The sequence below is a fragment of the Leuresthes tenuis genome, unplaced genomic scaffold (genome assembly GCF_036924035.1).
Source record: "Leuresthes tenuis unplaced genomic scaffold, fLeuTen1.0.hap1 SCAF_6, whole genome shotgun sequence".
Lineage (NCBI taxonomy): Eukaryota > Metazoa > Chordata > Actinopteri > Atheriniformes > Atherinopsidae > Leuresthes > Leuresthes tenuis.
The window spans coordinates 26,005,114-26,031,823 of record NW_027325360.1 but is presented as its reverse complement, the minus strand read 5'-3'; the positions used below and the strand labels follow the sequence as shown (position 1 = coordinate 26,031,823).

Sequence of the window (26,710 nt, the reverse complement as noted above, 5' to 3'; positions counted from 1 at the left end):
CCTGGCTTTCCCCTGACTATTCACGATCATACACCACTTTAATCAGCTCACAAACACCAAAAGACTCCATCACAGCAGAAAAATTCCAAATCCCAGTAATTTCAGTGTCCATATGTACACCACAAGCCTGTGAATTCCCTGGAAACAATACATTTGTACCTGAATTGCTTTGCTTATAATTACCTCTCTATGTGAATCAGTCAAAACATACAGCATACATTTCTAGTATTGCTAATTATTTTAATATTAAGCGCGCTACAGTGTCAAGCATATAATTTCTCCACACACCGAATTGACAAACATTGTAATATCTATTCAGCAATTAATTCCCATTTACATCTAGTAATGAAATTCAACACTGAGTAGAATCTAAATCAAGGAGGGTGTAAAACTAATGTGATTAACATTTTCTCTGAATGCAGAACATTACTGGAAATATTTCTACATTGATGTGCACATTATCTAAATAAGTATTTCATTTTCTATTCATTACATTTACAAGCTATACTGTAGCCCAACCAACCTATATACGTGCAGGTGTGCCTCAGCAGACCTCTTATGAGAACTGTATCCGTGTATAGTAAGCTAATTACAAAGTTAATTACAGTCATGTATTGTCACTGCAAAAAAAACCTCCAAAAAATGTGAAGCATTGTCTGAGTGTTTTCCTTGACTGTAAAGCCAACTTCTCCATTTGTTAAAAACACACAATAAGTCTAACCGTAGCACCTCTGGATATCTGTCCAGCTGACATTTTGGGGGACAGCACAAATGTTATGAAGGCTGAAACCCACTTAACATGCTACAATGCTGCGTTCAGTTTCACTCAAAAGTGGTCCTCGGAGCCCCGATTGACTTCAGATCAAGATTACCAAGTTCCAGTTGCATGTCAGAAAAACCTGGCAGACCAAGCCAGCTATCATTAGTAACAGAAATTGAGCATTAAAAAACCACAGGGATATGTTCACTGATAAAAGTGTAACAGTATAATGTGTGAGACTGATTTACTGAGACACAAACTAACAGAAGCCATAATAAACACTTTACCACTGGAGATATCCCAACTTCTTTAAACTTTAAACTTTAAAAATGACAGAATAATACAATACATTTTAAAGTTTAGCTGAGACTGATAGGCCTAAGGGCTGAAATTAATTAAATTCAAATGACATCCTTTGGTTACTGCTCTTCCACTGTAGCACAACAGGGGGTCACTGTGCAGTGAAACAAAAAATAATTTCAAGTCAGAGGGACTACAACTTCAGAATACACTCACAGCTCTGAGAGCTGGAACCTCAAACTAGCTTCAGATAACTGTGAATACATCTTTAAATGGTGGATTTAGTGTGGCAACATTTTAAAATGTTGAAATTCCATTTTTACAATAGACATTTTAACTCATCATAGCAAGAAAGTGAATATGTGTATTTATCCTTCCTTCCATCATCTACAGTTAAGGTTAGCTCTGTTCCATTAAAGAGCCTAGGAAATCTGGACAGTGTGCAAATATGTACAGCACAAATCCAAACTCTGGACCGAAAAACAAACAGAGAACAAATGGTATCAATCAAACCTGAGCTTTTTAAAGCATTGACATGTCTATTACTTTAAGACAAACTTCAAATGTTGTGGAACTTATTTCTAAATAGAAGAAAGGTGTTGTTGGGTAGTATCAATAAGGCCTGTTTTTGTCCTGCAAGTATTACTCAAAATGTGTACTGTAAAAAAACAACAGCGGGGTTCTAATAAAGTAAGTGATTTAAAAAGTGTGAAAAAAAAGTATGATTACAATTTTCTCTCAAATTTAGACAGAAAAGAATAATATTATATACATGATTTCATACAAATCTCTAAATAGCCTTTATTTTTGTCTAATATTGCAGTGAATGCATCTTATACCCTGTTTACAACTGAAATTAACATGCACCCATGATCTGATCACAAGTGGATGGCTACAAGTTAAGGTGCAAACACAGTAAGAACTGAGACAAGTATCAAACATGGGAGGATAACTATCACTGGTATGATGAGGTAGCACCTGAGAAAACAGCCAACATTTATAGTATGAAAAAAAACACGATATGATGAACAGATTTTTTGTTCTCTTTCCATTTTATGTATTAGTGGAATATTCTTTTATTTACAGCCAGTAATAATTGTTTGATTTGTCATTCATCTTTGTCTGAGTATCATCAAAAATAGCATGCCTCTCAACATATTAAAGATAATGAATAAATAGCCACAATATCAGAAATAAAACCCATTCATTTTGTCTGGATTTAATAAATCTTTCACGTTCTTTCACTTTCATGTGCCCCTCTGAGAGAGTCATGGAAACATTTGAGAGATAGAAGAAGGTAGCAAGTCCATAAAAAACGAGAAAGAACTGTGAATTGTGATTTGTGTGAAACAGCTAGATCGATGGACTGATGGATGGACTGATGGATGGGTGGATGGATGGATGGACTGATGGATGGGTGGATGGATGGCAACTCAGTTCTAACAGGCTTGAGAAAAAGACAGGAGTTCACAACAACTATTTTCAACAATTCTGCTTAAAAGGCCATAGGGCTGACATTAATATAGCAGACACTTTTATTCAAAGTGACTTACAAGTCACATTTTCTTCAAGCACTATCATTCCTGATAAATTATTGAATCAGAGCATGAACTACCCTTGAGAAAGCTGAACTTTTAGATCCTCATGTGGTGATAAAAAAAAATCTATCATACAGTGAAAAAAATAACATAAAGCCAAAATGATTTTTTCTGGGTGAAAAGGCCAAACAAACACAGGTCATATGTTTCCTTTTAAAAAGAATACAAAGCTCAGTCAGTGCTTGTTGCTGTGCATTAAGATGTAGTGTTATGAGCTTTGCCACGATGCAGCCAAAAGCTGCTGGTCATTAATTAGCTTGTTATGTGGTGAAAATGAAAATGCATTAAACTTGTTTTCCCTCTGGTGAAAACTTGCAAATAAAGCGTAAAGTAGAAAATAAATGTGTTATAATTTGTCAGCACACCAAAATGTGTATAAAGCAAAGAGGCAAGATTTCTACTGTGGTGTAGTCCTCTTGTTTACTCCCAGGTCCAGTACATTTCTCCTTTTCCTGCACTGTCACAGAACCTTTCCAGAATCTGCTGTACAAATATTTCATGTTCAGTATGATCTATTTCCTGACTGCATATGAGCCAAAACTGTAATCTGCCAAAGTGTTAATGTGATAACATGGAAGCATCTGAGGAACGCTAATTGCAGTGCCTTGCATAGGTTTATCATATGTAAATGATCAATTTCTATTTCTATTTTTCTTAATACGATGCTGCAGTGGCTGCAGATAAGTTTTCAGGTTGTGACAAAACATGGTAAGATGTGTAACATGACCTTCAATAACTTACATATATATATTTATATGTACATAAATTTGGCCATACTGCTACCCTGTGATTCTCATTTGATGTGACCTAAATTCTCTTGCACACATGGGCTCAGCTCAAAACACCACTCTTGAAATGCTTGAGCCAGAACTTATCAACTGATTCTCATCTTACTTAATGCTTACATATTGTTAAAGACCATGACTGAGTTGGCTGACAAAATCCAGAGCTCCTGATCTCAGATCTAATACTATGTGGATTGGTCTTTCTTTCAGCACATGAAATCAGTTTTCTGGCCCTCTTTAGCTATTCGCTCCACACATCACATCATTCTAAAACATCTGTCATACCTACAGGACCAGATGACAACTGATGACCTGATACACATTGACTAGTGTACATGCTAGATAATATGCTTTTTTTATCTTCAATTTATACTGTGATATAAACATAAAAGAACAAATGACTTCACTAATGATGAATAGAACAGTAGCTTTGCTGTTTTCCCCACAATAAATAGCCTACATGGCAACAAATGGACAGTCCTGAATCAAACCTGACTGTTAACAGAAGCTTCTCAAAACACAGTGTGGGTTCAGTATCTAAAAGCTTGTAAATGGTGTGCATTCAAAATCAGGTACAAGCAGAGACAAATTGATTGCACATGTTCACGGTTAATTGCTTTAATTGCATCCTACCACTTCCCGAGGCCATTCGAGGCCAGCGGGCCAGGACCAATCAAAGTCTGAGAAGAACTTCATTTCAGGCCTTGGGCTCGTGAGGCTGCTGAAGCATTCGCTCATTGTGGCGTTTATCCACATGGGACATGAAACACAGCAGCGCTGTTAACCCAACAGCTCCATCAGTCCAGCCGCTTGACAGCCGCCCCTTCTCCAAATAAGGTAATTACACTAGCAAAACCGGAAGGCTCTCCATGGTAACTCACTCATAAACAGGAGGGGGGAAACAATGGACTACTAGGCTAGTAAGATGATTGACAGGCTCGTTGAGGTTCGCGCTCGCTGCAATTGACTACATCTATTAGCGGAAAGGCTTCACAAGAACACGCGAACAAACACAAATACATTATATTTCATGAGCCTATTTGGTGCAGCACTGCATTCAGAAAGATAAAAAAGAGGACACACATGTCTCCTTTTAACAAAAGAACGACATATACAGCTTTAACACAGCAAGTCCTAATCAATATTCATCCACTCATTCTTCTGTAAGGGTGCCTGCAGTTCCTTCTTAGCTTATCCAGTGTTAATTAAAAGGCGTTATTACATGATTCTGATAACATTTTTGTCACACCCGCCTCCTACTGAGTTGCAATGGCACAGGCTAAAACTTGGCATTATAATCACGGGAGAAGCAATAAGCGGCATTGCTGTTACCTCAGTTTCTCCTGCTCGTCGTTGTCCTCGCAGGAGAAGTCCCTGTGATGAGCAGTAGTCCGTACCTCAGCTGAATACCGTTATTTTGCATGCAATTTGGCTGCTGCAGGGAGAGCCCACTACTCCTTACTACGTTACAAATAATCTCAAATTGTTGTTGCGGTCGGCGTGTCCCTCCAGTCGAGTGGCACATGCGAAAACTGAAGTAACTTATCTGGTTTAAAAGTTATCTTCAGATAGCGTGTGTCGTTCAAGAAAGCAAAAACAAACACTGACTGCAACGTTGTGTTGAATGAAAAACAGAGCAGCCTTAATGCCTGTCATCCACAACAGTGCAGGATGCTGTCGGTCGCGGTGCGTGTCTCCGCCCCGTCGCCACTATCACAGTATTGGAGGAAATGTCTAATTGATTACCCCATTTATTTTAAGACTGCCGTTCCTGCATTAGATGGCTTGTATTAGTCAATGCTTGGAGGCTTATTCATTTATAAAAGCCACCCTTTAAATTCCCTAAAACACAGGATAGGCAAAAAAAAAAAAAGATAATGGCGCTGGTATCACTTATTTTGTTGTACTTTGATATAGCCACATTTCATATTAATTTCTTCTCTCTTGTCTTTCTCTTGATTTGGCCAATTTATTGTTAGAATTTACTAGTAATATAGTATTATGAAGTCAACACAAATAAAAAGATGAGCTCTGGTGAATATTTTCAACCAAAAAGTTGTCAAGATGACACAACACGAGTGAATCTTTTTTGTGGTTCAGTCTAAAGTTTGCCTTTATTTTGAAGAAGAATATAATTAACCGGAAGTTGCATTATTCCTGTTTACGTTGAACTTGGTTGGTTCTTGTAGCGACCAATCGCATTGAACCTCAGAGTCGTGCAGGGATGTGCACTGGTTTTATGTATTTACAGTACCAAGATGGGCGGGGTTAAGTACAATTCACAGAGAAAGATCGTTGGTTGATGAGGCGCTTGACACTACTGAAACAAAATCGAGGTCACTCTTTGTGATTACTTCCCTTTAGTTGTCAACAACGATTGTAAAGGGACAGCGAGTACAACTAGCTGACAGTGCGTAGCAGTGAATTGTGTACAAGACGGGTGACAAAAAAATTCGCCTAAACAAATATTATTTGCCGCCGTTGTGTCGCTGTCAGCTAAATGTAGGTAGGTCGCTAAAGTTATCTGGTTTTGTGGCTCATTCACTTGTAAGCATGCTAACGTTAGCCAATTATTGTTTAGGTTATGTTATGCCGAAAGCAGCATTTACAGCAAACCATGTTATACAATTGCCTATTATGTGTCTGGTTGTCAAGGTTAGTTTGTTAGCAGCCACGTTTGTATTCAGCAGAGAATATGCTATTGGACTGGTTCATCGTGAAGCAAAACTGGCAAATACTGCTAGCCTTTCGTGTTATTCAACAATGTGATAATGTTAATTACAGAAGTTGTTACAGCCTATTGCCTTGCTAGTAACAGGTGTCCAATAGGGCACCAGCCTTATTGATCACATCGTGAAATGACGTAGTAAGTCTTGGCTGAGTTTACAGTCACACGATTGCTACCTTTGCACTCCATGTTTTAACAGTATGTTGAAGATTATAAATGTTTATGTTACGTCACGACGTGTAAAGCGTGCCATTCTGAACGCAGGTCTTGTTCCCAAGGGGCACATACAGCATGCACTCTGGATTGTTCATTTGTTTGTCCTGCAGCCAAATGCTCCCTGTAAGTACGAAATTAATCAATGTAGTTAAAGATGTATATTTTGATCCGTAAGAAAAACGTTCTTGTGCAGTCTCAGTGCTGTCGCAATGCTGCCACATCACACATTTACAGCTCTATACACAGACGCTGTTTATTTGCTTCTTTTTCTCAGATATGACTGCTTTTTGAAGGCGGATGTGGACTGAGTGAACATCAGTCATCCTTTACCAATATACACCCATGTGTATAATCTTTTTCAAGTTTGACCCTCGGCCTGCATCCAAAAATGCCTACAGGTAAGGGAAATGCCCAATTTAGATTTTCCAAACAAAAAGTATACAAGGCAGAAATGATAAAGCACAGCCATATAGCATACCTCCATGAACGTATTATTCTAAGAAGCGATTTAAAAGATACTAACCTTTTTCTTGCCTAATTTGTAGTAGGTAGAATGTTCAATCTTTATCTTGAAATAGCCAGCAGAAACACATTCACCAGTATCAGTAAATGTCACAGAAGAATTAACTAGTCATTTGTGCTGATTTTAAGAAATGTGTTCTTATTTATTACTGCAGGTTATAATATATCTATATATCTGACAATGACAAAAAGTGCCTCATTTAACTCATCAGAAAACAGTTACGATCAACTTCTTGACGTTTTCGAGCTGGAAATTCAAGCATGATTGGATGGCATTTTTTTTTTGCTTAATTAACATCAGAAAGGCCTTCACTATTTCTAGTAGAGTGCTTACATTTTTGGTCAAAGAACGTAGCTCATTGGAAGACAGGCTGTTGGAAATTTGGTGTCAAATAATTAGACGGTAAAATATTGAATCAAAAAACGGGCACCATAACATAGATTATGTGCCACAAAGCTTGTGCAATGCGGAAAATCTCTATCGATCTTATACCCACCGCTAGATACAGTCATGTGAAAAACAAGGGAGCTGCCTCACATAAGAAAGAGGTAAAAATGAGATGATATGAAATTCTAACACAAAACATTGATATATCTTTCCCAGCACTGAAGACAGAGGGCACAAAAGAGCTATACAATTTGAATTACTTAAGATTTACTATCTTGCTGAATGGCATTCAGGTCTTATCCAGTTTTTACTTTAAATGAATGTCAATAATTGGAAAAACTGTGTTGTAATGTTAATCTTTACAAGTGGGCATCCCTTAATTGTTTAGACCATCTTTATAAAGGCCTGTTGTGCTGCTGTTTTGTGAATGTTGCCGTACTCCTACAACCTGCCACTCCTTGTTTCGTATTCTGCAACTCTCTGAAGTGCAATATGGTAAGCAAGGCCTCATTTGCTCAAAGGGCACTGGGCTCTTTCTGCAGCCTTCATGTGCCCTGCCCAGCAGTAAATATTAAGTTCTTCCAGTTGGCAGCGCAGGCTGATGAACCACAAGCAGTCAGTGTGGGTTATGGTGTGATGTGTACACCCAGCTTATTACAATCCCCCAGAGGTCAAGAGTGAGCTCTTTGCCTAGGCATAGTCCATCTCTGTCCTTCCGTCATGGAGTTCGACCCTGCCTGAGGAGAGGACAGTAGAGGTGTTTTACGAGTACTGACTTGGACTGTGACCTGGGGGAAAGGCGAAACGTACTGTGTCCTCATGCAGTTATGTTGAGTCTATAAATAGATAATATTTGCACAAATAGTTCTTGTGTGTTGCAAATCATAATTAATTTTCAGCATTTTAGGACTGAATAGAGTGGAGAACACCGTTAATAGTGTTATTTGAGTGCAATTATTAAACCCTCACAGTGCAAAATGACAGGACTTTATTTGCAGGAGTTAAATGGCTTCATGTTCAGCACTAATGACTCGCTGATTACCCACATGCTGACATGTCTGTACTGTAAATGCTGATTTCTAGTTTGCACTGTCTTTTCTTTTCTCCCCCGCCCCAATTGTTTTCAGCTGAAAACCACAAAGTTGTTGCAATATACCAAGCATTATAGTCCAGGCAAAGTCGTGTCGTGTTCAGGTTAGAGGCCAATCTAAAAGCAGCATTGCCATCACCTATTGGCAGTAGGATGATTGGATGAAGAAGAAAAATAAATAAACTTGTAATACAACAAACGTTACTTTTCATGTATACTTTTACCATATAAAGTTTTGTTTTGGTAGGAATAAAGGAAAAAATTAAGCCTATTTGGGTGTATTTTGGGCATTTTCGATTAGAGTATGGCTCATTCATGTATTCAAATTAATTTTCAAAGAAACTTGTAATACAAAAAATTTTACTTTTCATGGGTACTTTCATTGTATAAAGTTTCATTTTGATAGGAGTAAAGGAAAAAAATAGCCCCATTGGGGTGTATTGTTTGGCCTTATTGGCACGCATATAACATATTTCCTCAACTAGGATTTCTTAGGACTTTTAGTATGTTGTTCTGGACACCTCATAGAAATTATCTAAGCTGAAAAAAATCATTTTACAATTAGTCCTATTTTTGGCTCCAAAAAGAGTTACTTTGCCTGGACTATTATTATAATCTGATTTTTACCTCTGCATATACTGAATGGCCAAAGATAAAACGTCACCACCTGAACTGAACCAAGCAAATGATGTGGGGTTCCTTCAATTGGTCAGGTTTACATTCAGCTACATTATTTGCCCAAAAATAAGGTCAGCAGAGTATCTGAGTATACTGAATTTAGACTGAACGACCAGGTTTTCCCTCATGGAATGAGTATATTCCAAGATGATAATGCCAGGTCTCACTATCATTGCCCACGTGAGCATTGAAGTCCCCCAGCAGAACGAGGGAGTCTCCGGTAGGAGCATTCTCCAGTGCCTCCCCCAGAGACTCCAAAAAGGGTGGGTACTCTGAACTGCTGTTTGGCGCATAGGCACAAACAACAGTCAGGACTCGTCCCCCCACCCGAAGGCGGAGGGAGGCTACCCTCTCGTTCACTGGGGTAAACCCCAATGTACTGGCACACAGCCGGGGGGCAATAAGTATGCCCACACCTGCTCTGCGCCTCTCACCACGGGCAACTCCAGAGTGGAAGAGAGTCCAACCCCTCTCAAGAGGACTGGTTCCAGAGCCCAAGCCGTGCGTCGAGGTGAGTCCGACTATATCTAGCCGGAACCGCTCAGCCTCGCGCACCAGCTCCGGCTCCTTCCCCAACAGAGAGGTGACATTCCACGTCCCAAGAGCTAGCTTCAGTAGCCGAGGATCAGACCGCCAAGGCCTCCACCTTTGGCTGCTACCCAGCTCACATAGCACCCGACCCCCTTGGCCCCTCCCACGGGTGGTGAGCCCGTCGGAAGGGGGACCCACGTCATCGTTTCGGGCTATGCCCGACCGAGCCCCATGGGCACAGACCCGGCCACCAGGCGCCCGCTGCCGGGCCCCATCCCCGGGCCTGGCTCCGGGGGGAGGCCCCGGTGTCCCATATCCGGGCAAGGGATCACGAGGTCCAAATTTTTTGTTCATCATAAGGAGTCTTTTGAGCTGTTCTTTGTCTGGTCCCTCATCTGGGATCTGTTTGCCTTGGGTGACCCTACCAGGGGCTTAAAGCCCCGGGCAACATAGCTCCCAGACTCATTGGGGCACGCAAACTCCCCCACCACGATAAGGTGACAGCTCAGGGGGGAGTAAGTCGGATACGTTTCCGGTGAGAGTTGGACTCCGTCAGGGCTGCCCTTTGTCACCGATTCTGTTCCTAACTTTTATGGACAGAATTTCTAGGCGCAGCCAGGGCGTTGAGGGTGTCCGATTTGGCGACCTCAGAATCGGGTCTCTGCTTTTTGCAGATGATGTGGTTCTGTTAGCGTCGTCAGGCCATGACCTTCAGCTCTCACTGGAGCGATTCGCAGCCGAGTGTGAAGCGGCTGGGATGAGAATCAGCTCCTCCAAATCCGAGACTATGGTTCTCAGCCGGAAAAGGGTGGAATGCACTCTCCGGGTCGGGAATGAGATCCTTCCCCAAGTGGAGGAGTTCAAGTATCTCGGGGTCTTGTTCACGAGTGAGGGACGAATGGAGCGGGAGATTGACGGGCGGATCGGTGCGGCGTCTGCAGTGTTGCGGGCTCTGCACCGACCCGTCGTTGTGAAGAGGGAGCTGAGCCAGAAGGCAAAGCTCTCTACTTACTGGTCAATCTACGTTCCCATCCTCACCTATGGTCACGAGTTGTGGGTAGTGACCGAAAGAACAAGATCGCGAATACAAGCGTCCGAAATGGGTTTCCTCCGCAGGGTGTCTGGGCCTCCCTTAGAGATAGGGTGAGAAGCTCAGTCATCCGGGAGGGGCTCGGAGTAGAACCGCTGCTCCTCCGCATTGAGAGGAGTCAGATGAGGTGGCTCGGGCATCTGGTTAGGATGCCCCCTGGACGCCTCCCTGGGGAGGTGTTCCGGGCACGTCCCACTGGGAGGAGACCCCGGGGAAGACCCAGGACACGCTGGAGAGACTATGTCTCTCGGCTGGCCTGGGAACGCCTCGGGGTCCCCCCGGAAGAGCTGGAGGAAGTGGCCGGGGACAGGGACGTCTGGGTTTCTCTACTCAAGCTGCTGCCCCCGCGACCCGACCCCCGGATAAGCGGCAGATGATGGATGGATGGATGGATAATGCCAGGATTCACCAAGCTCACATTGCAGAACAGTAGTACGGGGAGCATGAGATATGATTTTCAAATATAGACTGGCCACCACAGACTGCAGAGCTTAATGAGACTCTTTTGAATGCCCTGTAGAAGAATAAAGTTTTTTTTCTCTGCCTTCTCTTGTAGAAGTTTCTAGTTCCCATAGTGATGCAATTTTTATTGAATTGGCATTATATGAATCGGACTAGTTTGGATTTGAATGAATTTGATTGGATTATGACTGTGTTATAATGAATTGAATTATTATTGGCTTGAATTAGGCTTTATCTTTGAAGTGCCTTGATATATAATTTGCCGTGATTTGGTGCTGTGTAAATATAATTAAACTGCTGACAAGATTATTATTCCTTTGCTTTGAGGGAAGATTAACCTCTATTCTACCATGTGATTTCTGTAAACATGCACTGCAACAAATTACATTGTTGTTTTTATGCTTTTTTTTGCCAATATCACAATTTTAATGATGAACTTCATGAGTTATCTCTGAGGCAGGAAATGTAAAGGTCCAAAACTCCAAATTCCCTTTTTATAAATAAGCATTAACATGAGTAAAACGACTAAGTTCGAGTTTTGAACCTCTACATTTCCCGCCTTAGCGATGGCTCATCAAATGCTCACCAAAAAACTTTTCAAGCTTTTGTACTTCTCTGCTTCTCACCACACTACCTGATGCAGCTGGCTGACTGTCACTGTGATCTGAGATGTTTGCATGGGATCTGCCCCTCAGGATCTGACAGCAGATGCTCTGTCCTGAGTAGCATCATTAGTGTTAGCTGTGTTTTCAGGAACAGTGGGGGCTCACACAGTGCCATGGGACAAGGCCATCCTTAGCCTTTGATACACCAAGGTCAACCCCTATCCGGACAGTTTGGCTTAGTTGTTTGCTCATTAAAGGCTCCCATCGTGAAAGATTAATAAGGGAGGGGGGCATAGCCAAGCACAGAGGGAACATACACCTAATGTAGAGGTCAGTAAATTGCATTTCTGCTTCTGGGGTCAGTGTTTATTAAATTATGTATGTTATATTTGCCAAAAAAAAAGCATAAAAACAACTTTATAATTTGATGCTTAAATGCAAATGCATGTTTACACAAATCACATGGTAGAAGAGAGGTTAATCTTCCCTCCAAGCAAGGGAATAATATTTTTTTTTGCAGAATAGGACAAATGCGCTGGATTAAATTCATGTGTTGTTCTGTAAATGTTGGTTAATAGATGCGTAGTGAGGATGTACAGCCACTTAGTGATGTTAGGTTACTGACAGGAGTGACCTGCTAATTAAGGCACGTAGAATCTAATGGCTGGTGAGGCATTAACTACATGTCAAAATGTAGTCTCTCATTGTTAATGGCTGTGAACATAATGGCATCATTACTCAGTGACTTACTCTGAATAGTAATACAGGTCACAGGACAGTGCAGCGCTAACTGACAGGCAGACCGTATCCGTCCCATTTCAGGGGATCTATTGTAAGTCAGGTCAGACTCTTGTTTAGGCTCTTCACTCTTGTTTGCAGTGGTAAGTATTTGTTGTAGCCTTGCCACCACAGTAAATACACATTTAGAACGGCATAAAACATCAGCAGAGGTTATTTACATGTGGCTTGTGCAGCCAGCTTTGCAAAATGTGATGTAGATGAGATGATTTATGAATAAATCTGTTATTTCAAATTACGTTAACCCCCTGAATATTCTGTAGCTCCCCACACTGAGAAGCTCTGTGTAAATATCGAAGGGCTTCACCGCTGCTGCCAGAGGGACACGTTCACACCCAAGACTCAGACTTTCTGAATAAATGGAAGTGTTCAAGATAGATGATCTGGTATTATCACCTTTTTGTTTAGATTTTTTATTTTTTTTAAATATCTAAAACTGTATTGGATGTTATGGAGAATAGAAGCGAGAAGTAAAAGTAAAGAAAATGTGGAATTCAAAATGAACAATTGCTCCAAGCTGCTGCGTTATGATTGCACAACAGAAGCATTAGTCTGAAGCATTTGTGAAAAGACTGCTGGTCTTTAACTTCTTTACTGGCTTGTTCTTATTTCTGTCACATTCCTTTTGCTTCTTACATATTTGGTCTTCATTAACGGAGCCTGAATATTTTTCATATTTTAATCCTTTGCTTCCTGTCAGTTTGTGAGATTAAAAAAGCTTATGTTGAAGGTTCCTCGACTCATCTGAGGACACTTAATCAACTTGAAAAGTTGCTTGAAAAGTTTGACTCACAAATTGTGACCCCCCCCCCCACACACACACGCTCACATAAAGGACACAGAATGCAAAGTGTTGGTTTTTGTTTTTTTTCTTGGAGGAATATTTGTCATTGGGTGATTTATTGCACTCCATTTACAAACCACACGAGCTTACCAAACAACAGGGCTAGCTAAATGCACCTGATATTTAGATTCATGTCAGGTAGGAATAACTGAAACTCACTGCAGGATTACATGTAACAAAAGGCCTTTGTCATCCTCTTTCTCCAACTCTTCAGGCTAATTTTGGCGGCAAATAGAGATGAGCTGTACAACAGGCCATCCAAAGCTGCTGACTTCTGGGGGACCAACAGTGAGATCCTCAGTGGTAAGTTGGGTCGTCAGAAAACACCAGTCGAGCTCCTCCCTCCCACTTTAACACCCCAGTTACTCCTAATGCCTTAAATAGCAACAAAATGAATGAATAAGCTGTTGCTTCGGTTTTTAAGCAGATAATTCCCTCTAAGGTTGCAAATGCCCGTGTTTTACAGCTGGATAGATTTGCCTTTTTGAGTAGCAATTTTGCTGCAGCTTGATGATTAAGTGAGATCACTGCAGATATGAGCTTTTTAGCAGTGTTTGAAGGAACACTTCTTTCACCTCAGAATCCATTTCTCTTCTAATCCGTCACCCCCACCCACAGTAAACTATATTTAATTGACAGGCGCCCAATTCATGTAATAGCCAAGCCAAGGAAATCAATCATCCAGTTGTTTTTCTGGTGCAGGAGGAAACACAGATCCCTTGTTGTTCATCAGTCTCCTCTTGCCACAGTAATGGAAGGGTCAGGACTCCACTTGTGGGTCCCTAATTGATGGCTGTTTTTATACGATGTGATGGGAATAAATGGCCCTGCCTTGTCTGCATGGCTCTGGCGAGGGGGGCAAGTCATGGGGGTGAAGGGCAGCAGCAGGTCCCTAAAAGAGACACAGAATAAAAGCAAACAATATCCCCCAGTGGGATAAGGATGGATTTCTGTCCACCCCCAGAGGATTAAGACCATTTGGATCTCTTGCTTACTGTCTCTATAAGAAAACCTGTCTTTATTGATCATCAGGAAGTGCAGCAGACATGCACCCTTTTTTTTTTGTGTCATGTAAAGAAGAAAAATTCGGAAAGGAAAGCGACTTACTTAATGGACTGAATGTCATTTAATTGCTGCCAAGGCTATATATAAAGGTAGTGCCTGCTGTTAGTGAAAAGGCTGTAAATGGAAAAGGGAAAACTTGTGTTTTTAGGGGTCTGCTAATGATAAACTAGATTAACATTTTATAACCCCCACATTTAAACACAGTGAATATCACATTAATACGAATTAATCAATGCAAACTATTTTCCCTTAATGTTGGTTTATCTGCTTGCTTTTGTAAAACCTGTTTTTCTGAGAGAAGATATACAAACTCCAAGTCGAGCTCAGAATTTATTAAATGGTTCAAGGTCCAAGTTGCACAGCACTGTGGACCTCTCTGTGCCAGGCAGTCTGATCAGAAAAAGGGTTCCACTCTTTTGTAAAATATACTTTTATGTTGCCATACCAACACAATGTAAATATTATTGGTCCAAAAGTTGGGGAGCAGCCGTGGTTTTGACTTGGCTTTCCCTGACTGGTCCTTTGTCCGATATCAGCTTCGCAAGCCATCTCTGCTCCATTCAGATGTCTTCTCCCTGTGTGGGAAAACTCCTCCCTATCGGCCTGTGGCTGATACTTTTTCACTATAGGCTTCATCCCACCTGTTTTGGCTCCCTCTGTTAGCACGTAGCAGTTTCTCTCTACACTCAACTCAGTGTCTTTCACACCGTGGGATCAGTGCTTGTTCTCCTCAGAAACGAGAGTATCAACTCTGTATAAGCACAATGCATGAATATGTATAATAAAATGTAATATTAAACCCTCAACACTACCAATTAACAGTTTGGTTAATGTTCTATGAGTTAAATCAGTGGATTATTTTGTTTTTCTCTTTACACTTTAACACTGAGGAAGTTTGGCACACTTTGGAGGGATGTTTTTTTAGGCCTTTTTTAAAAAATTTTTTTTTAACCAGGCCTGGACCTGGAGTATGGCAAGGAAGGTGGATCATGGCTGGGGATCAGCAAGAGGGGTAAGCTGGCTGCCATTACCAACTACATGGAAGGACGTCCTAACCCTGATGCACAAGGAAGAGGTGAGCGAGCCGTAATAAAGTCGGCACAATGAAGTGCATTCACTGACAACATTTCTCTTCTTACATCATAAACCTGCTATCTGGTGTCCTGCATGTTGCCCCTATCTCAGATTTATTGGATAGGTTAATACAGTCTAACTTATAAATCTTTTACATCTACTTTAGTAGCTTTACTTATAACAATTTGATTAATTTCAGTGCATTTCAAGAACCTTTTTTTTTTCTTTTGCTGATTTGCAGGCTTTCTAGTGTCTAACTACCTTATGGATAAGGATATAGACAGTTATTCCTACCTTAAAAAGGTGTCAGCAGAAGGCCACCTGTACAACGGCTTTAACCTCCTCACGGCAGATTTCAGGTGAGTGGAATGTGTGCGGAAATCCATCTAAGTGTGAAGTCCATCCACTGACACACCTGAGGCAACAAGACATGCGCGTTTATACTGAGATCTTTTAAGCTGCTCTACCAAACGGTTGGAAGGTTGCCAGAGCATCTGTGGGCAAGACGGTGAAGCTCACATTTTCCCCCAATATGTTCATCGGGGTGCGATTGCCGAGATAAAATGGAGATCAGGTAGAAATCAGATAATGGGCTGTCAACACTTTGGTTTAAATTCTAAAGAAACACCTGTTCATACGTTGGGCTTTTAGACAGAATATCTACACTCCATTGGAAATGATAAATGTTTTTCTCTTCTTTGCCTTCTTGTCTTCATCCCCAGCTTGACAAGACTGGAAAAAAAAAAACTTAAGTGAGAAAAAGCATCGTGAGATCAGTGCACACTGAAATAGTTGTCAGGGTGGAAGTCCCTGTAGATTACTGGCATGGTCCCGGGTCATGTTGTCTGACAGGGAGAGGTTGGAGATTGGATTGAAACACACACCACAAGCTAAATGTATTCCTTGCAAGGAGAGGGAGAGTGCTGGGGAAATGAAAGCTAATCGTCACACTCCATTCTGATGGATTATAGCGATTGCGCAGTGATGCCTGCAGATATGGATATGTTGTTTTTTAGGTGGCCAGATCAGCGGAGATGAATTCCAGTGTAATTTTAAACTGGGACTTGTAACCCATATTTAATTTACCCAAAAATTGGCCAACAGTATTTGCAGAACATCTGCTGCTTGACTTTAAGGAGTAATGATTGCTCTGCAGTTAGCAATAGGAAAGGTGCAGATTTCTCCTAAGTATTGGTCCACAGACTAAAAGATGAGGTAGCTGCTTCTGCATAATTAATATTTAATTATTTAATTTCTTCACCTTTCTATGGGAGATCATTTGTTTTTCTGTCTCCTCTAACAGCAGACGATGTCATTATCATTTACCACTCTGGCAGCATATTTTACATTTCAACTTCCCTATTAAGTTCATTCATAAAATATCATATTAGAATATATAATATAATTAAGATATTAAAGGTCAGAGTTTATTTTGTTGTTATTTAGTGGAAACCAGCCTTAGGTGGTTTGAGAAGGGCATGACCTGCTTTATCCTGCCTGTGGCTGACTCATCCTTACTCATCATGTCTCATGCCCAAACCTAACTGCCCCATCCCAGAAGGGCAATGAGTATAAGCCAGAGAATGATGTGTCTTAGCCATCCTTGGAGGCAGGAAAAAAAGAAAAAAAAGTGTGTGTGTGTGTGTGTGTGTGTGTGGGGGGGGGGGGGGGGGGGGGGGTTCAGAGGTGAGCATACTCATTGCTATATCCGTGTAAACCATCTACTTCGTCATTGGATAAGCTGCTGATAAACTGTTGGAGTTGTTGCAAACTGTTGCCATTTGTCTGTGGCAGATTTTTATCAGACTGGTTAAAAAAATCCCGCCTCTTAATTTCCAGTTGACTGACTTAAAATGAGAACCCAGTAGGCTCTTGAAAACTGCCTTGAAGGCTACGGACATGCTATAACTCTATATATTTAAGGCTTGAATGCTCAGACCTGAGCTGAAGAGGACATTATAATAAAGTGACAGCATTGTTTTTACATCGCTGAACAGTACTTTTTTCTAGTATTAGTGTGATGGATGGAAAAGTAAAAGCAATCTCTTTCAGGCTGAGATAAAATTGGCGTTCTTATCTTTAATGTTACTAGATAACAACCTTTTAACGTAATGGCCAACCTGCATTAAGACTTTCTTACATAATTTTGTGCTTTCCTAAATCCAATATAAAACCACAAACTACATCTTACACTCTGATATAGAATTGAGAGTTTGCTGGAAATTGCCTATAATCGGAGAAATATCTTTCATGTGAAATGACACTCGCTCAGATGGCGCAACAGCTCAATAACCTTACCAAGGCCCTGTCTTTGTGCAGTTTCCATGTTTTCCCTGTGCCCTTTGGGTTTTCTCAGGATGCTCCAAACATGCATTTCAGGATAATGATGAGATGCAATAGATGATAATAACATATTAAAAAAATATAGCTTCAGAGCCAGTGACTCGGAAAAACTGAACAAACTGCTAAAGAAGGCTAGCTCTGTGCAGGGGGGTTGTTCTGGAGCTTATTTTAGACAGAAGAATATTGGACATGCTGCTAAGTGTAATGGACAACCCTGCACACCCTCGACTCCGCAAAGCGATTAAACAACAAGTGTCTTGTGTTGGAGCTTTCTGCTGCAATAGGCACCGGAACAGGAGGCCATTCCTGTAATAGCCTTATTTAAAGACTCTATTAATCCCAAAGAGAAATTCAACTGGACCAGTCAACAGCAGATTCTCATTAAGTATTATTAAGTTCAATGCAATTCGAATGTAAATGTTTGAGTGGCTTCCCATCTCTGTGTTAGCCCAGTGATGGACTGAGTGGATGGATTCAGGGGCTAAAATTCAAATACAGCTCATACTAGGGTCCCCATTGTAAGCATAGTGCTTCATTACATCAAGAAATCTGCAGGAATGATGTAGTTTAATTACTGCAGTTGCATCTATCAACTGCTATGTGGTTGTGATATTTTATATATTTATTCATTTTAGTTTTGTTATGTTTTTTGATAGGATGAGGCTATTGGGATGGGGAACTGTCCTTGATATAACTGTAATTGTCCTGGTACCACCTCACACACATGAGAAAGCACAAAGTGAAAGGCTGCATGTTTTTGTTGTAAATAATCCCTTTTGTGTTTGCTGCTTTGACTGTTATCCGGGGCTAAAATCAGTCAATAGAGGCTTTTGTTGTGAAAACGCAGCATATATGTTCTCCCTCAGACATCTATCTGATGGCAGCTGCTGTCACTGCAGACAGAGATGACACACAGCGGAAAAAGCAAGCCTTCATCTTTTTAAAAGACACCGTCATTACCGTCAAATTTGTTTTCCACTGTAGTATGTCCAGCAGCGCTGAGGAAATGAGGCATCTAGTTTCTTTCCAAATCAATAACTACATCTGGTGAATAGAAGGTAGCTCTCCATTACAATTAGAGGTTTGTCATTTGTCTGTAGCTGGAGAGGTTATTTATGATATGGTGGCAGTGGGGGACAGGATGTGTAGAGCATTTTTATGGCACTCTGGGTAAAACCTTTCTCTCCTATGCAATCAGGCTCAGGAACTGGGTATACTGAATATTTCTGTCTGGCTGTCATTTGTCTTTAGTTTGCTTTGAAATGCTTTTTTTTTTCTCTAATACAACCTTGATTGATAATCTGTAATCACGTTGGTTGGTATAAGTAAGTGATTTGGTCAGTTGCAGCCTGTAGTTCCCAGAATGTTCTTCTGAGCCCTCCTGTCCGGGAGCAAAATCCATATATATTCAAATTATGATATTGGATGGTCTCTGCAGTTGCACTCGAGGCTCCATGTAACTTTTACACAACTTTGAGTTTTGATCCCGTTTTAAGTTACTCTTGCTTTAAAGTCATTGCCCAGAGACTAGTCAAGAAATCGGATGCCTCCTTTATTGCACTCTCAGTCAGTGTGCGTGTGTGTTGCTGTTTTAGAAGAGGATTTAGTCTTATTGCCTTAAACTTAGTGTTGTATTACTTGGCAGAAGCTTGTTTGAGCTGAAAAAGAAACACTGCGGTGCTGCAGATACACATTCCAAAGTATCAGGGACAGATGAACGCTCAGTATTTCAAAGGAACTCAGTTGAGTTTTGTTCCCAAAAGCTTGTAATATTAACTTTTGGGAAATTACTTTCTCTTGAAATAGAACAGACCATTAGCTTGTCCTGGATAGAATATCAGTAAATTTATCTGCATTATTCGCTGAGTGAATCCAGATGCCTAGAAATTAACAGAATATTTTTAAACACAGTTGATTTAATCTTGGGAACTGTTAGGATAGGGTCATATTTTGTTATCAGACAGAAGATCTAAAACCCACTGGAATCTTTTTCCTTCATACAGTCATACAGAAAAAGTAAAAAATCCTCATTCAATTCAGAGTTTTTATGTATGAGTACATATTTGAAAAAGATTATCTGGTCCTGGTTTTAAAATTGAGTAAATACAACCCTAGATGAAGAAAAACACCTGACATATTATACTGTTGAGTCATTCGAATGGGGGAGAAAAACCCTCTACACCCCATGAGTTATTAGCTTGTAGAACCACCTTTAGCAGAGATAACTAAGCAATCGCTTTCTGTATGATGTTCTAAGTCGTGCACATCATTGTGAAGGAAAATTGGCCCGCTGTCCTTTACAACCATGCTTCCTTTCACTGAGATTTGCAGATATTTGTTTGTGTACAGCTCTCTTAAGGGATTCTTGATTCTTTCCTCTTCCACTCTGTTGTGGGTTTACTGCTGTGTCTGGGATCGTTGTCCTGTTGTATGACCCAGCTGCAGCCAAGGTTTACTTTTCAGGCAGATGGCTTCACATTTGACTTGAGACTACAAGAGATGTTTGTGATCATCTCAGGTTCACAAGTTCTATAGTTGTGAAACAAGCCCAAATCATGAGCCCTCTACCACCGTGCTTGACAGCTGGTATTAGGTGTTTAGTAAAACCAAACACAGCATATCCATACAAACTTACTGCTGTGCATTATGAGCAAACTCTTTCCAAAGGACATTGTTTCAGAAGTCTTGCGGTTCAGTCCGAAGAAACTTTGTAAATCTAAGCTGTGCTGCCATGTTCTTTTTAGAGAGAAGAGGCTTTCTCCTGGCAGCTCTTCCAAACAAGGGGGGGGTGCTACTTCTACAATCAGCAAGAGATTGCAGAAATTTGACCCACATGAGAAGCGTACCAGAAAAAGTGTTTACTTTAAAGAAAGTCATTTCAGCAAGCTGATGTTTGAGAATGATGGAGAGTCATGCAAAACACACGCGAGACTTTGTTTCTGCATCGTGGGGTAACACCTGCATCTTAGACCAAATGTCTGCTCACCTTTTTCTTAGAAGTATATTAAATCTGCTGATATTTTGATGAAGAAATTACTGAAAAAGCCAGATTTCCTGTCAAAAAGATGAAATGTTTGCTTTTCTGAAAATATCATAGTCAAAAGCTTCTGTGTCAGTGTACTGCAGTGTCGGTTTGTCAGACTGCAACCTTCTCAAGGACACATTGCAGCTAGTGCTGAAATTGGGTTGCACATGGAAAATTAGATTTTTGATGATTTCAAAAATTTCTTTTTATCTTAGATTTGCTTATTAGCACATTAGCTCTTGCTGTAATGAAGTCATGACACTGTTTTGAAATGAAATGTCACTGGACTGCCAAAGTTGCACATTACAATACATCCAGGGAGTAATATGAATATCCAAACCAAATGTCAAAGCACTACTGTAAGAAAAGCTATTTTACTTGGCTCCGTAGCTGTCGACATCCTAGTGGAAAACTATGAAATTCCAAGAAATCTCTGAAGTTGTTGGGACACACCCTCTGGGAAATTACCAAATGTCTTGATAAGTCATCAGACAGCTGTGTAGATGCGTCATTCTGTACCCCGGTGGCGAACTGACTGGCTGACTAGCCCACATTGGTATCCATAAAGCCACATCAGTTGATTAGCAAAAAAAGAAGAAATCCAAATGTCTCATTCCATGTCTTTTATGTCTGCATATGAGGGTGTACTATACAGATGTGGGGAATGACGTGGGAGAGTATATGTTGTCCTTATCCAGGAGCCTGACCAGCATTGCCAGTCCACATTCTGAGTTAAAAGCTCATCCAATCATCTCCAGGCAACTACACCACAGCTGGCAATTGGTAAATTGCTATACAGGCTCAATATAGAGGACTCTTCATTAGAAAATGTCCCAGCCAGCATACTGATTGCCTCTCTGCCTGAGATCTGAAAAAAAGCCTTTTGAGTCTTCCCTCTTTGCTCTCTCTCTCTGTCTCTGTGTGCCCAGTGGTCCCAACCTCCCACTGTTTCCTCATCTCAGCCCAAATCAACCCACAGAACTGCTGATGGGGCTTTCAATATTCCAGCCAGCTTCAAATAACAGAAATTGAGCCATCTCTCTACAAATCCTCTACGAGCTTCCATCGCAATTTGATTTATATCAGAGGCAAAGTATACACACCAGGCCTTTCGGATATCATTGAGTTCAGGTCCCAAAACCACAATAATATTTCAAGCTTTATGTCAGCTCACGGCAGAACTGGCAACATATAAAAGCTTTACCGATTCTTCAGTTTCCCCTCAGGTTATATAGGTCTATCTGGTTCTCATTGAGTGGCTACTGTCAGTTCTTGGGAGAAACGGTGTCTGCTGCCCTTGCCAACATTGTCTCGTGCTGCTGTGTTCATTACAACCACAGACACACAGTCAGTGTTGTTGTCTCTTTATAATGTTCAACGGGGTTCAGCGACAAGAAACAATATTGAGGTCTTGGAAGTTTTGTTGTCAGAAAGACTGTGTAATGTCAACTGACAGCTTGAAGGATTCCCTTGTCTGTCTGTTGTTCTAATCCTCTGCTTGGGCACATATTTCTCTGCCTTTAAAAAAAAAAGGAAAGAAGGGTCTGACCCACTATGCTAGATTTGCTCATGTCAGTCCATCGTCATTTTGTTCCCTCGTTGTTTTGCTGAGATTAAGAAGTAGAGAAAAACTGACCGATCAGATCAGATGATTTTAATTAGTCTCTTTATGACCTGTTTTGCACATTAAAATGCAGGCACAAGGATATTCTTACACCATCGTCATCCTACGCTGTGTTGATGTAGTAAAGTTTATTTTAAAACATATTGCTGCTTTCATTCTTTTGACCTACAGTATTTGAGAGTTCTTTCCATCATTTGAAACTGAAATGAAGAAAACAGTGAAGTGTTGCGTGCCTTTTTCTGGTTGCATAAAATTAATTTGAACAAAAATATATCTTCTTTGATTCTTCAAAATGCAATAGGCAACCTAAAGGTTGAATTCATGCTCAGTTCAGAGGACAATGGTTGATAAGTTTTTAAATGACAGGAAGTCTATGACCCCTAAGTCATGAGCCTGTTTTTAAAGCCAAAGGAGGCTCAACTCAGAACCTAATAAAGTGCTCTGAGGGTGCAAACAAGGGTTACTTTCATTAGTGATTGTTTACTTTACTGTTTTCTTGAATTATTTAATCAATTGCTCTGTAAAATGATTACAATACATTAAACTGGGACCAGTCATCTTTACCTCAGCAAAATTTGATATCTTTAAGTAGCTATTGAAAACCCAACAATGTTCAGTTTTCTTGATGATAAAACTTTATATATATATATATATCATAGCTACTGACTTATCAGTTAATAGACTGATTATTTCACAAAATCTTTGTGTTTAGTAGCAAAACCTTCCCTCATGTGGTGAATATGGCGAGAACCTAAAGCACATCCACTTTACTCTATTTGTCCTCTGGCTTTTAAGACAAATCAATAAACTTAGTGAGAGAACTACAGGCCCAGCAGCATTTAGTGTCCCTGTCTTGGCAGCTCTAAGTCACAAGTTATATGTCGAAGCGGTGTTATGCCATTTTTCAGACTGACCGATGCCGCTGATATGGCTGTCATAGACTGACATCCAAAAGTTCATTCGCCTTCTTGTTCAAAGGGTTTGGTCATCTTTTTTTTTCTCCTCTTTCCTGTACCAGAGCTGTGACAGTTGCCCTTGATGTTGGATAGACTTTTTTCAAAAAGAATACATTCCCTCAAACTGAGAACTATGCAAAGATATCTGACACCAGAACTTATTCGCTTTGTGACAATCGAAGGTCACTTTGTGGCACTGATTTTTACTTAAAGTCTTAATATTACCCAATTTTTTATCAGAATAATGTTTTTGTTCTGCAGTTATGTTTTGTTTTAGTTTTTTTGTATTTTCCCATTTAATTCCTAATTTGCAGGGCTACAAAGAAACAACAGTCATTAAGAAATACTTTGGGGTGCACTGTTGATCTATTCCTTCACCGTCAGAGCAGGAGAGCTCCTCGGGAGATAATTTTTTACTGAACCTGTGTTTATTCTACTAGCATAGATGTATTATTACCCTTTACTCAGCATCCATAACTGGAAATAAGCAAGTTTAATTATCTAAATGCAATATCTAATTTTCCATTATACTGTGTCCCATCTAGAGCCAAACAAGACACTGTGTGTTACTATGGAAACAGAGGCAGCCCTGAACCCATCTGTCTAAATCCAGGTCTGTGGTTTTAATGCGGTTGCTGTAGAAACCGTTCATTTCACATTCACCTCTCCTCTCGGCCTCTGGCCCATTCATGTCAGCCTGACATTTCTGTGTTGATATTGCTCTCATATTGTCTTTGATTTATCGAAGGACAAAAGGACACAGCAGAGCTTACTATTGTGTATATTTGTCTGTGTTGTTCGTTTGGCCCTCAGCAGGAATCTATGGCTTAAGTAATTCCCTCCTGGATACTCCATGGAAGAAACTGCTGCAAGGAAAGCAACACTTCAGTAGCGTCGTCAATGATCAGTCGCTGTCCTGTGATGGATTGGTGCAAGAGCTGCTCAACGTCCTTAATAATGAGGAGCTGTGAGTGATGAACACACTCTTGAAGATCTCCCACCTGCAGATTCACGCATATCATAATTACACATGTCATCCTAATAACTGCTGATTAGGTTTCTCTTTGCTTTATGCTGGAAAACAGGCTATATACAAACACATTTACTTGCAGTATCTTGTTCCCTGTCATTTGGCCTGAAATCCTGCCATCCTCATTAGCTGTTGACCAGTCAACCTGCTGTGCTCAAACTTTGTGTGTAATGGAGAAACAATGCAGCATCACCTCAACATTGTGTTGGATAAGAGTCATCTTTGTATCTACATTGTTGAAATATTTGGGTGAAAGTGAGGGAACAGACAGAAAGTTGATGAATGAAATGTGCAGAACACTGAACCGCTTCCTGAAGAGGTCTGCTGTGTGTTTGTTTTACAGGAACACACCTGATCCAATTCAGGAGACTCAGGGTGATGGTTACGGCAAGCCTATGATCCAGGCTTTGTCAGCCGTGTGTGTTCGCTCCCCTCATTATGGTACAAGGTCAGTTTCTCCCATCCATGGCAAATCTTTTTTTTTCTTCAGATCACACACTGTTTGTCTCTGAACATGATGACTGACAGGATTGCTGTGCTTCAGGACCAGATCCTTGTTAGAACATAGTAATCCCCAGTGTAATCAGTCCTCCACAGTAAGAAAATAGAATGGGTTTATAAGTGCCATCAAAGCATCATTTAGCAAAATTTACCGCTACCTACTCATTCTTCAAATCTTTGGTCAGAAAAATTCAATTTAAATAGTTTTAGTTGTTTATTATTACCTCTGTCATATTAATGTTATTTATTGTGTTTTGTCTGTCTGCCCATTTAGGACCAATACAATAATTCTAATAGACGCGGAAGGAAATGTTAGCTTCACAGAACGCAATATGCTCAACTGTGACACAAGCAAATGGAGCATCAATTCTTTCCAGTTCAGCCTGCAGATGTGAAGATGAGATGGAGGAAACCCACTCTGTGCCTTTCTGCATCACCTTCCCTTCCATCCCACTCAGCGCCGGTCCTGCAGCTGCACTTCCCCATTGCAGTGGTGTAAACATGAAGACTTGACTGCATTTTTTCCCCCTTCAACCAGTCACTTGCTGCCTCATAAATATCAGCAATATGTTCCTCCTATTCTAAAGTTAAGTTCAAATGCAACTCTGAAAAGTGTGTGCTGATTTGAAAAGAAATTGCCAAAGGACATGAATTTGTAGAGAAAATCATTTTACCCTCACATCACAAAACAGTGTTGGGTTGCTTAAAGTCATCTAATCTCTTACTAATTTCTGGTGACTATGAAATCAGTGTGAAGAATCTCATCTTGTTGGAGTCATATTTATTCCTGTAGAATTATGATATGGAATGGATTTTCATTTGTGCACGGTTTTCATATTCTGGGTTGAACATTCTAGCAATAAACATAAAAAATGGGTTACTCACAACCATGTCAGTTTTTTGTTTTTTTATAACGATAAGAAGTCATGTAGAGTTCATTCAAATACAACAGTCATCCTAGAGCTGGTTACAACAGATGTTTTCCAAGTTTAATCCAAAATCTTCTCTGCAATGAATCTCTGGGAATAATGCATTTTACAACTACTTGACAAGTTAAAAACAATTTACACACACGTATTTAAATTATCAAAAACTGACCTACATATATTTTGTGTGGTTAAATGAATGTTGTTGCTAGAAAAGAAATGTCCACATGAAAACACTGAGTTCTTATTCAGTGGCTTACAAACTCAAAACTGAAGAAGGCTGCATACGTCTGATAATTAGAGACTAATATCAGAGACCCACTGTACATATTTTCACATCCTCAATCTACTCACTGGCTTATTTGACCAAATAACGTTCCTGTTATTCCTGTGAGTAAGATGGTTTGTGATGTGGGAGCAGGAGGATGCTCCCATTTGACTTCCAGGTGTTGTTCCTACATATTGGGTAAACCTATTCATTGATGATGACTACATCCGTGTTTTAGCCACTGTAACAATTTAAATACATGATTTCAGCATGTTAAAACTGACATACCGCGATGTTTTCTTTAAACACTGAAAGAGTCACCAGTAATGCTGTATAATCTTCTGTTAGCTCATCGTTGACCCACATCAATTTGTAAACAGTGACCCCAACTGGCCAGTTGGAATATTGCTTCATTTAGAAGATACAAGTTTAAATCAGTTTTATACTTTTAGACCACATTTACTTGGCAACTTGATGCAGTTCCGTTTACTTGTTGAAAGCCT

The 26,710-nt window shown here is 40.3% G+C and overlaps 2 protein-coding genes across 11 annotated transcripts in view; one reads left to right on the top strand and one right to left on the bottom strand.

Moving 5' to 3' along the window:
* arvcfb (ARVCF delta catenin family member b) overlaps positions 1-5,084 on the bottom strand; it is a 192,110-nt gene extending 187,026 nt beyond the window's left edge. For 4 of the 8 annotated variants that reach the window (XM_072388474.1, XM_072388469.1, XM_072388473.1 and 1 more), the window contains exon 1: positions 4,776-5,083. The gene's annotated coding sequence lies outside the window, so the exon portion shown is untranslated. Of the gene's footprint in view, positions 1-4,775 lie in introns of all 8 variants that reach the window. The other 4 variants (XM_072388468.1, XM_072388472.1, XM_072388470.1 and 1 more) reach the window with 2 other exon arrangements.
* Positions 5,085-5,781: 697 nt separating this feature from the next.
* Positions 5,782-25,900, top strand: tango2 (transport and golgi organization 2 homolog (Drosophila)). 3 transcript variants are annotated; one of them, XM_072388466.1, is made up of 10 exons: positions 5,782-5,945; positions 6,436-6,510; positions 6,662-6,785; positions 13,610-13,698; positions 15,416-15,535; positions 15,776-15,893; positions 24,028-24,095; positions 24,296-24,449; positions 24,856-24,960; positions 25,288-25,900. In XM_072388466.1, exons 3-10 carry the CDS (start codon positions 6,730-6,732, stop codon positions 25,406-25,408), a joined length of 831 nt encoding a protein of 276 aa, XP_072244567.1. In that variant the 5' UTR covers positions 5,782-5,945; positions 6,436-6,510; positions 6,662-6,729; the 3' UTR covers positions 25,409-25,900. The 3 variants fall into 3 exon arrangements, with proteins under 3 accessions (XP_072244567.1, XP_072244568.1, XP_072244566.1); XM_072388467.1 differs by having other exon boundaries at positions 5,782-5,949; positions 24,299-24,449; XM_072388465.1 differs by having other exon boundaries at positions 5,782-5,949.
* Positions 25,901-26,710: the final 810 nt, after the last annotated feature.

Bases quoted from the DNA above. Each gene is read 5' to 3' on its own strand.
- tango2 (XM_072388466.1), top strand. From the start codon at position 6,730: ATGTGTATAATCTTTTTCAAGTTTGACCCTCGGCCTGCATCCAAAAAT. The intron at 24,450-24,855 runs GTGAGTGATGAA...TTTGTTTTACAG, and splicing joins GTCCTTAATAATGAGGAGCT to GAACACACCTGATCCAATTC. The intron at 24,961-25,287 runs GTCAGTTTCTCC...CTGCCCATTTAG, and splicing joins TCCCCTCATTATGGTACAAG to GACCAATACAATAATTCTAA.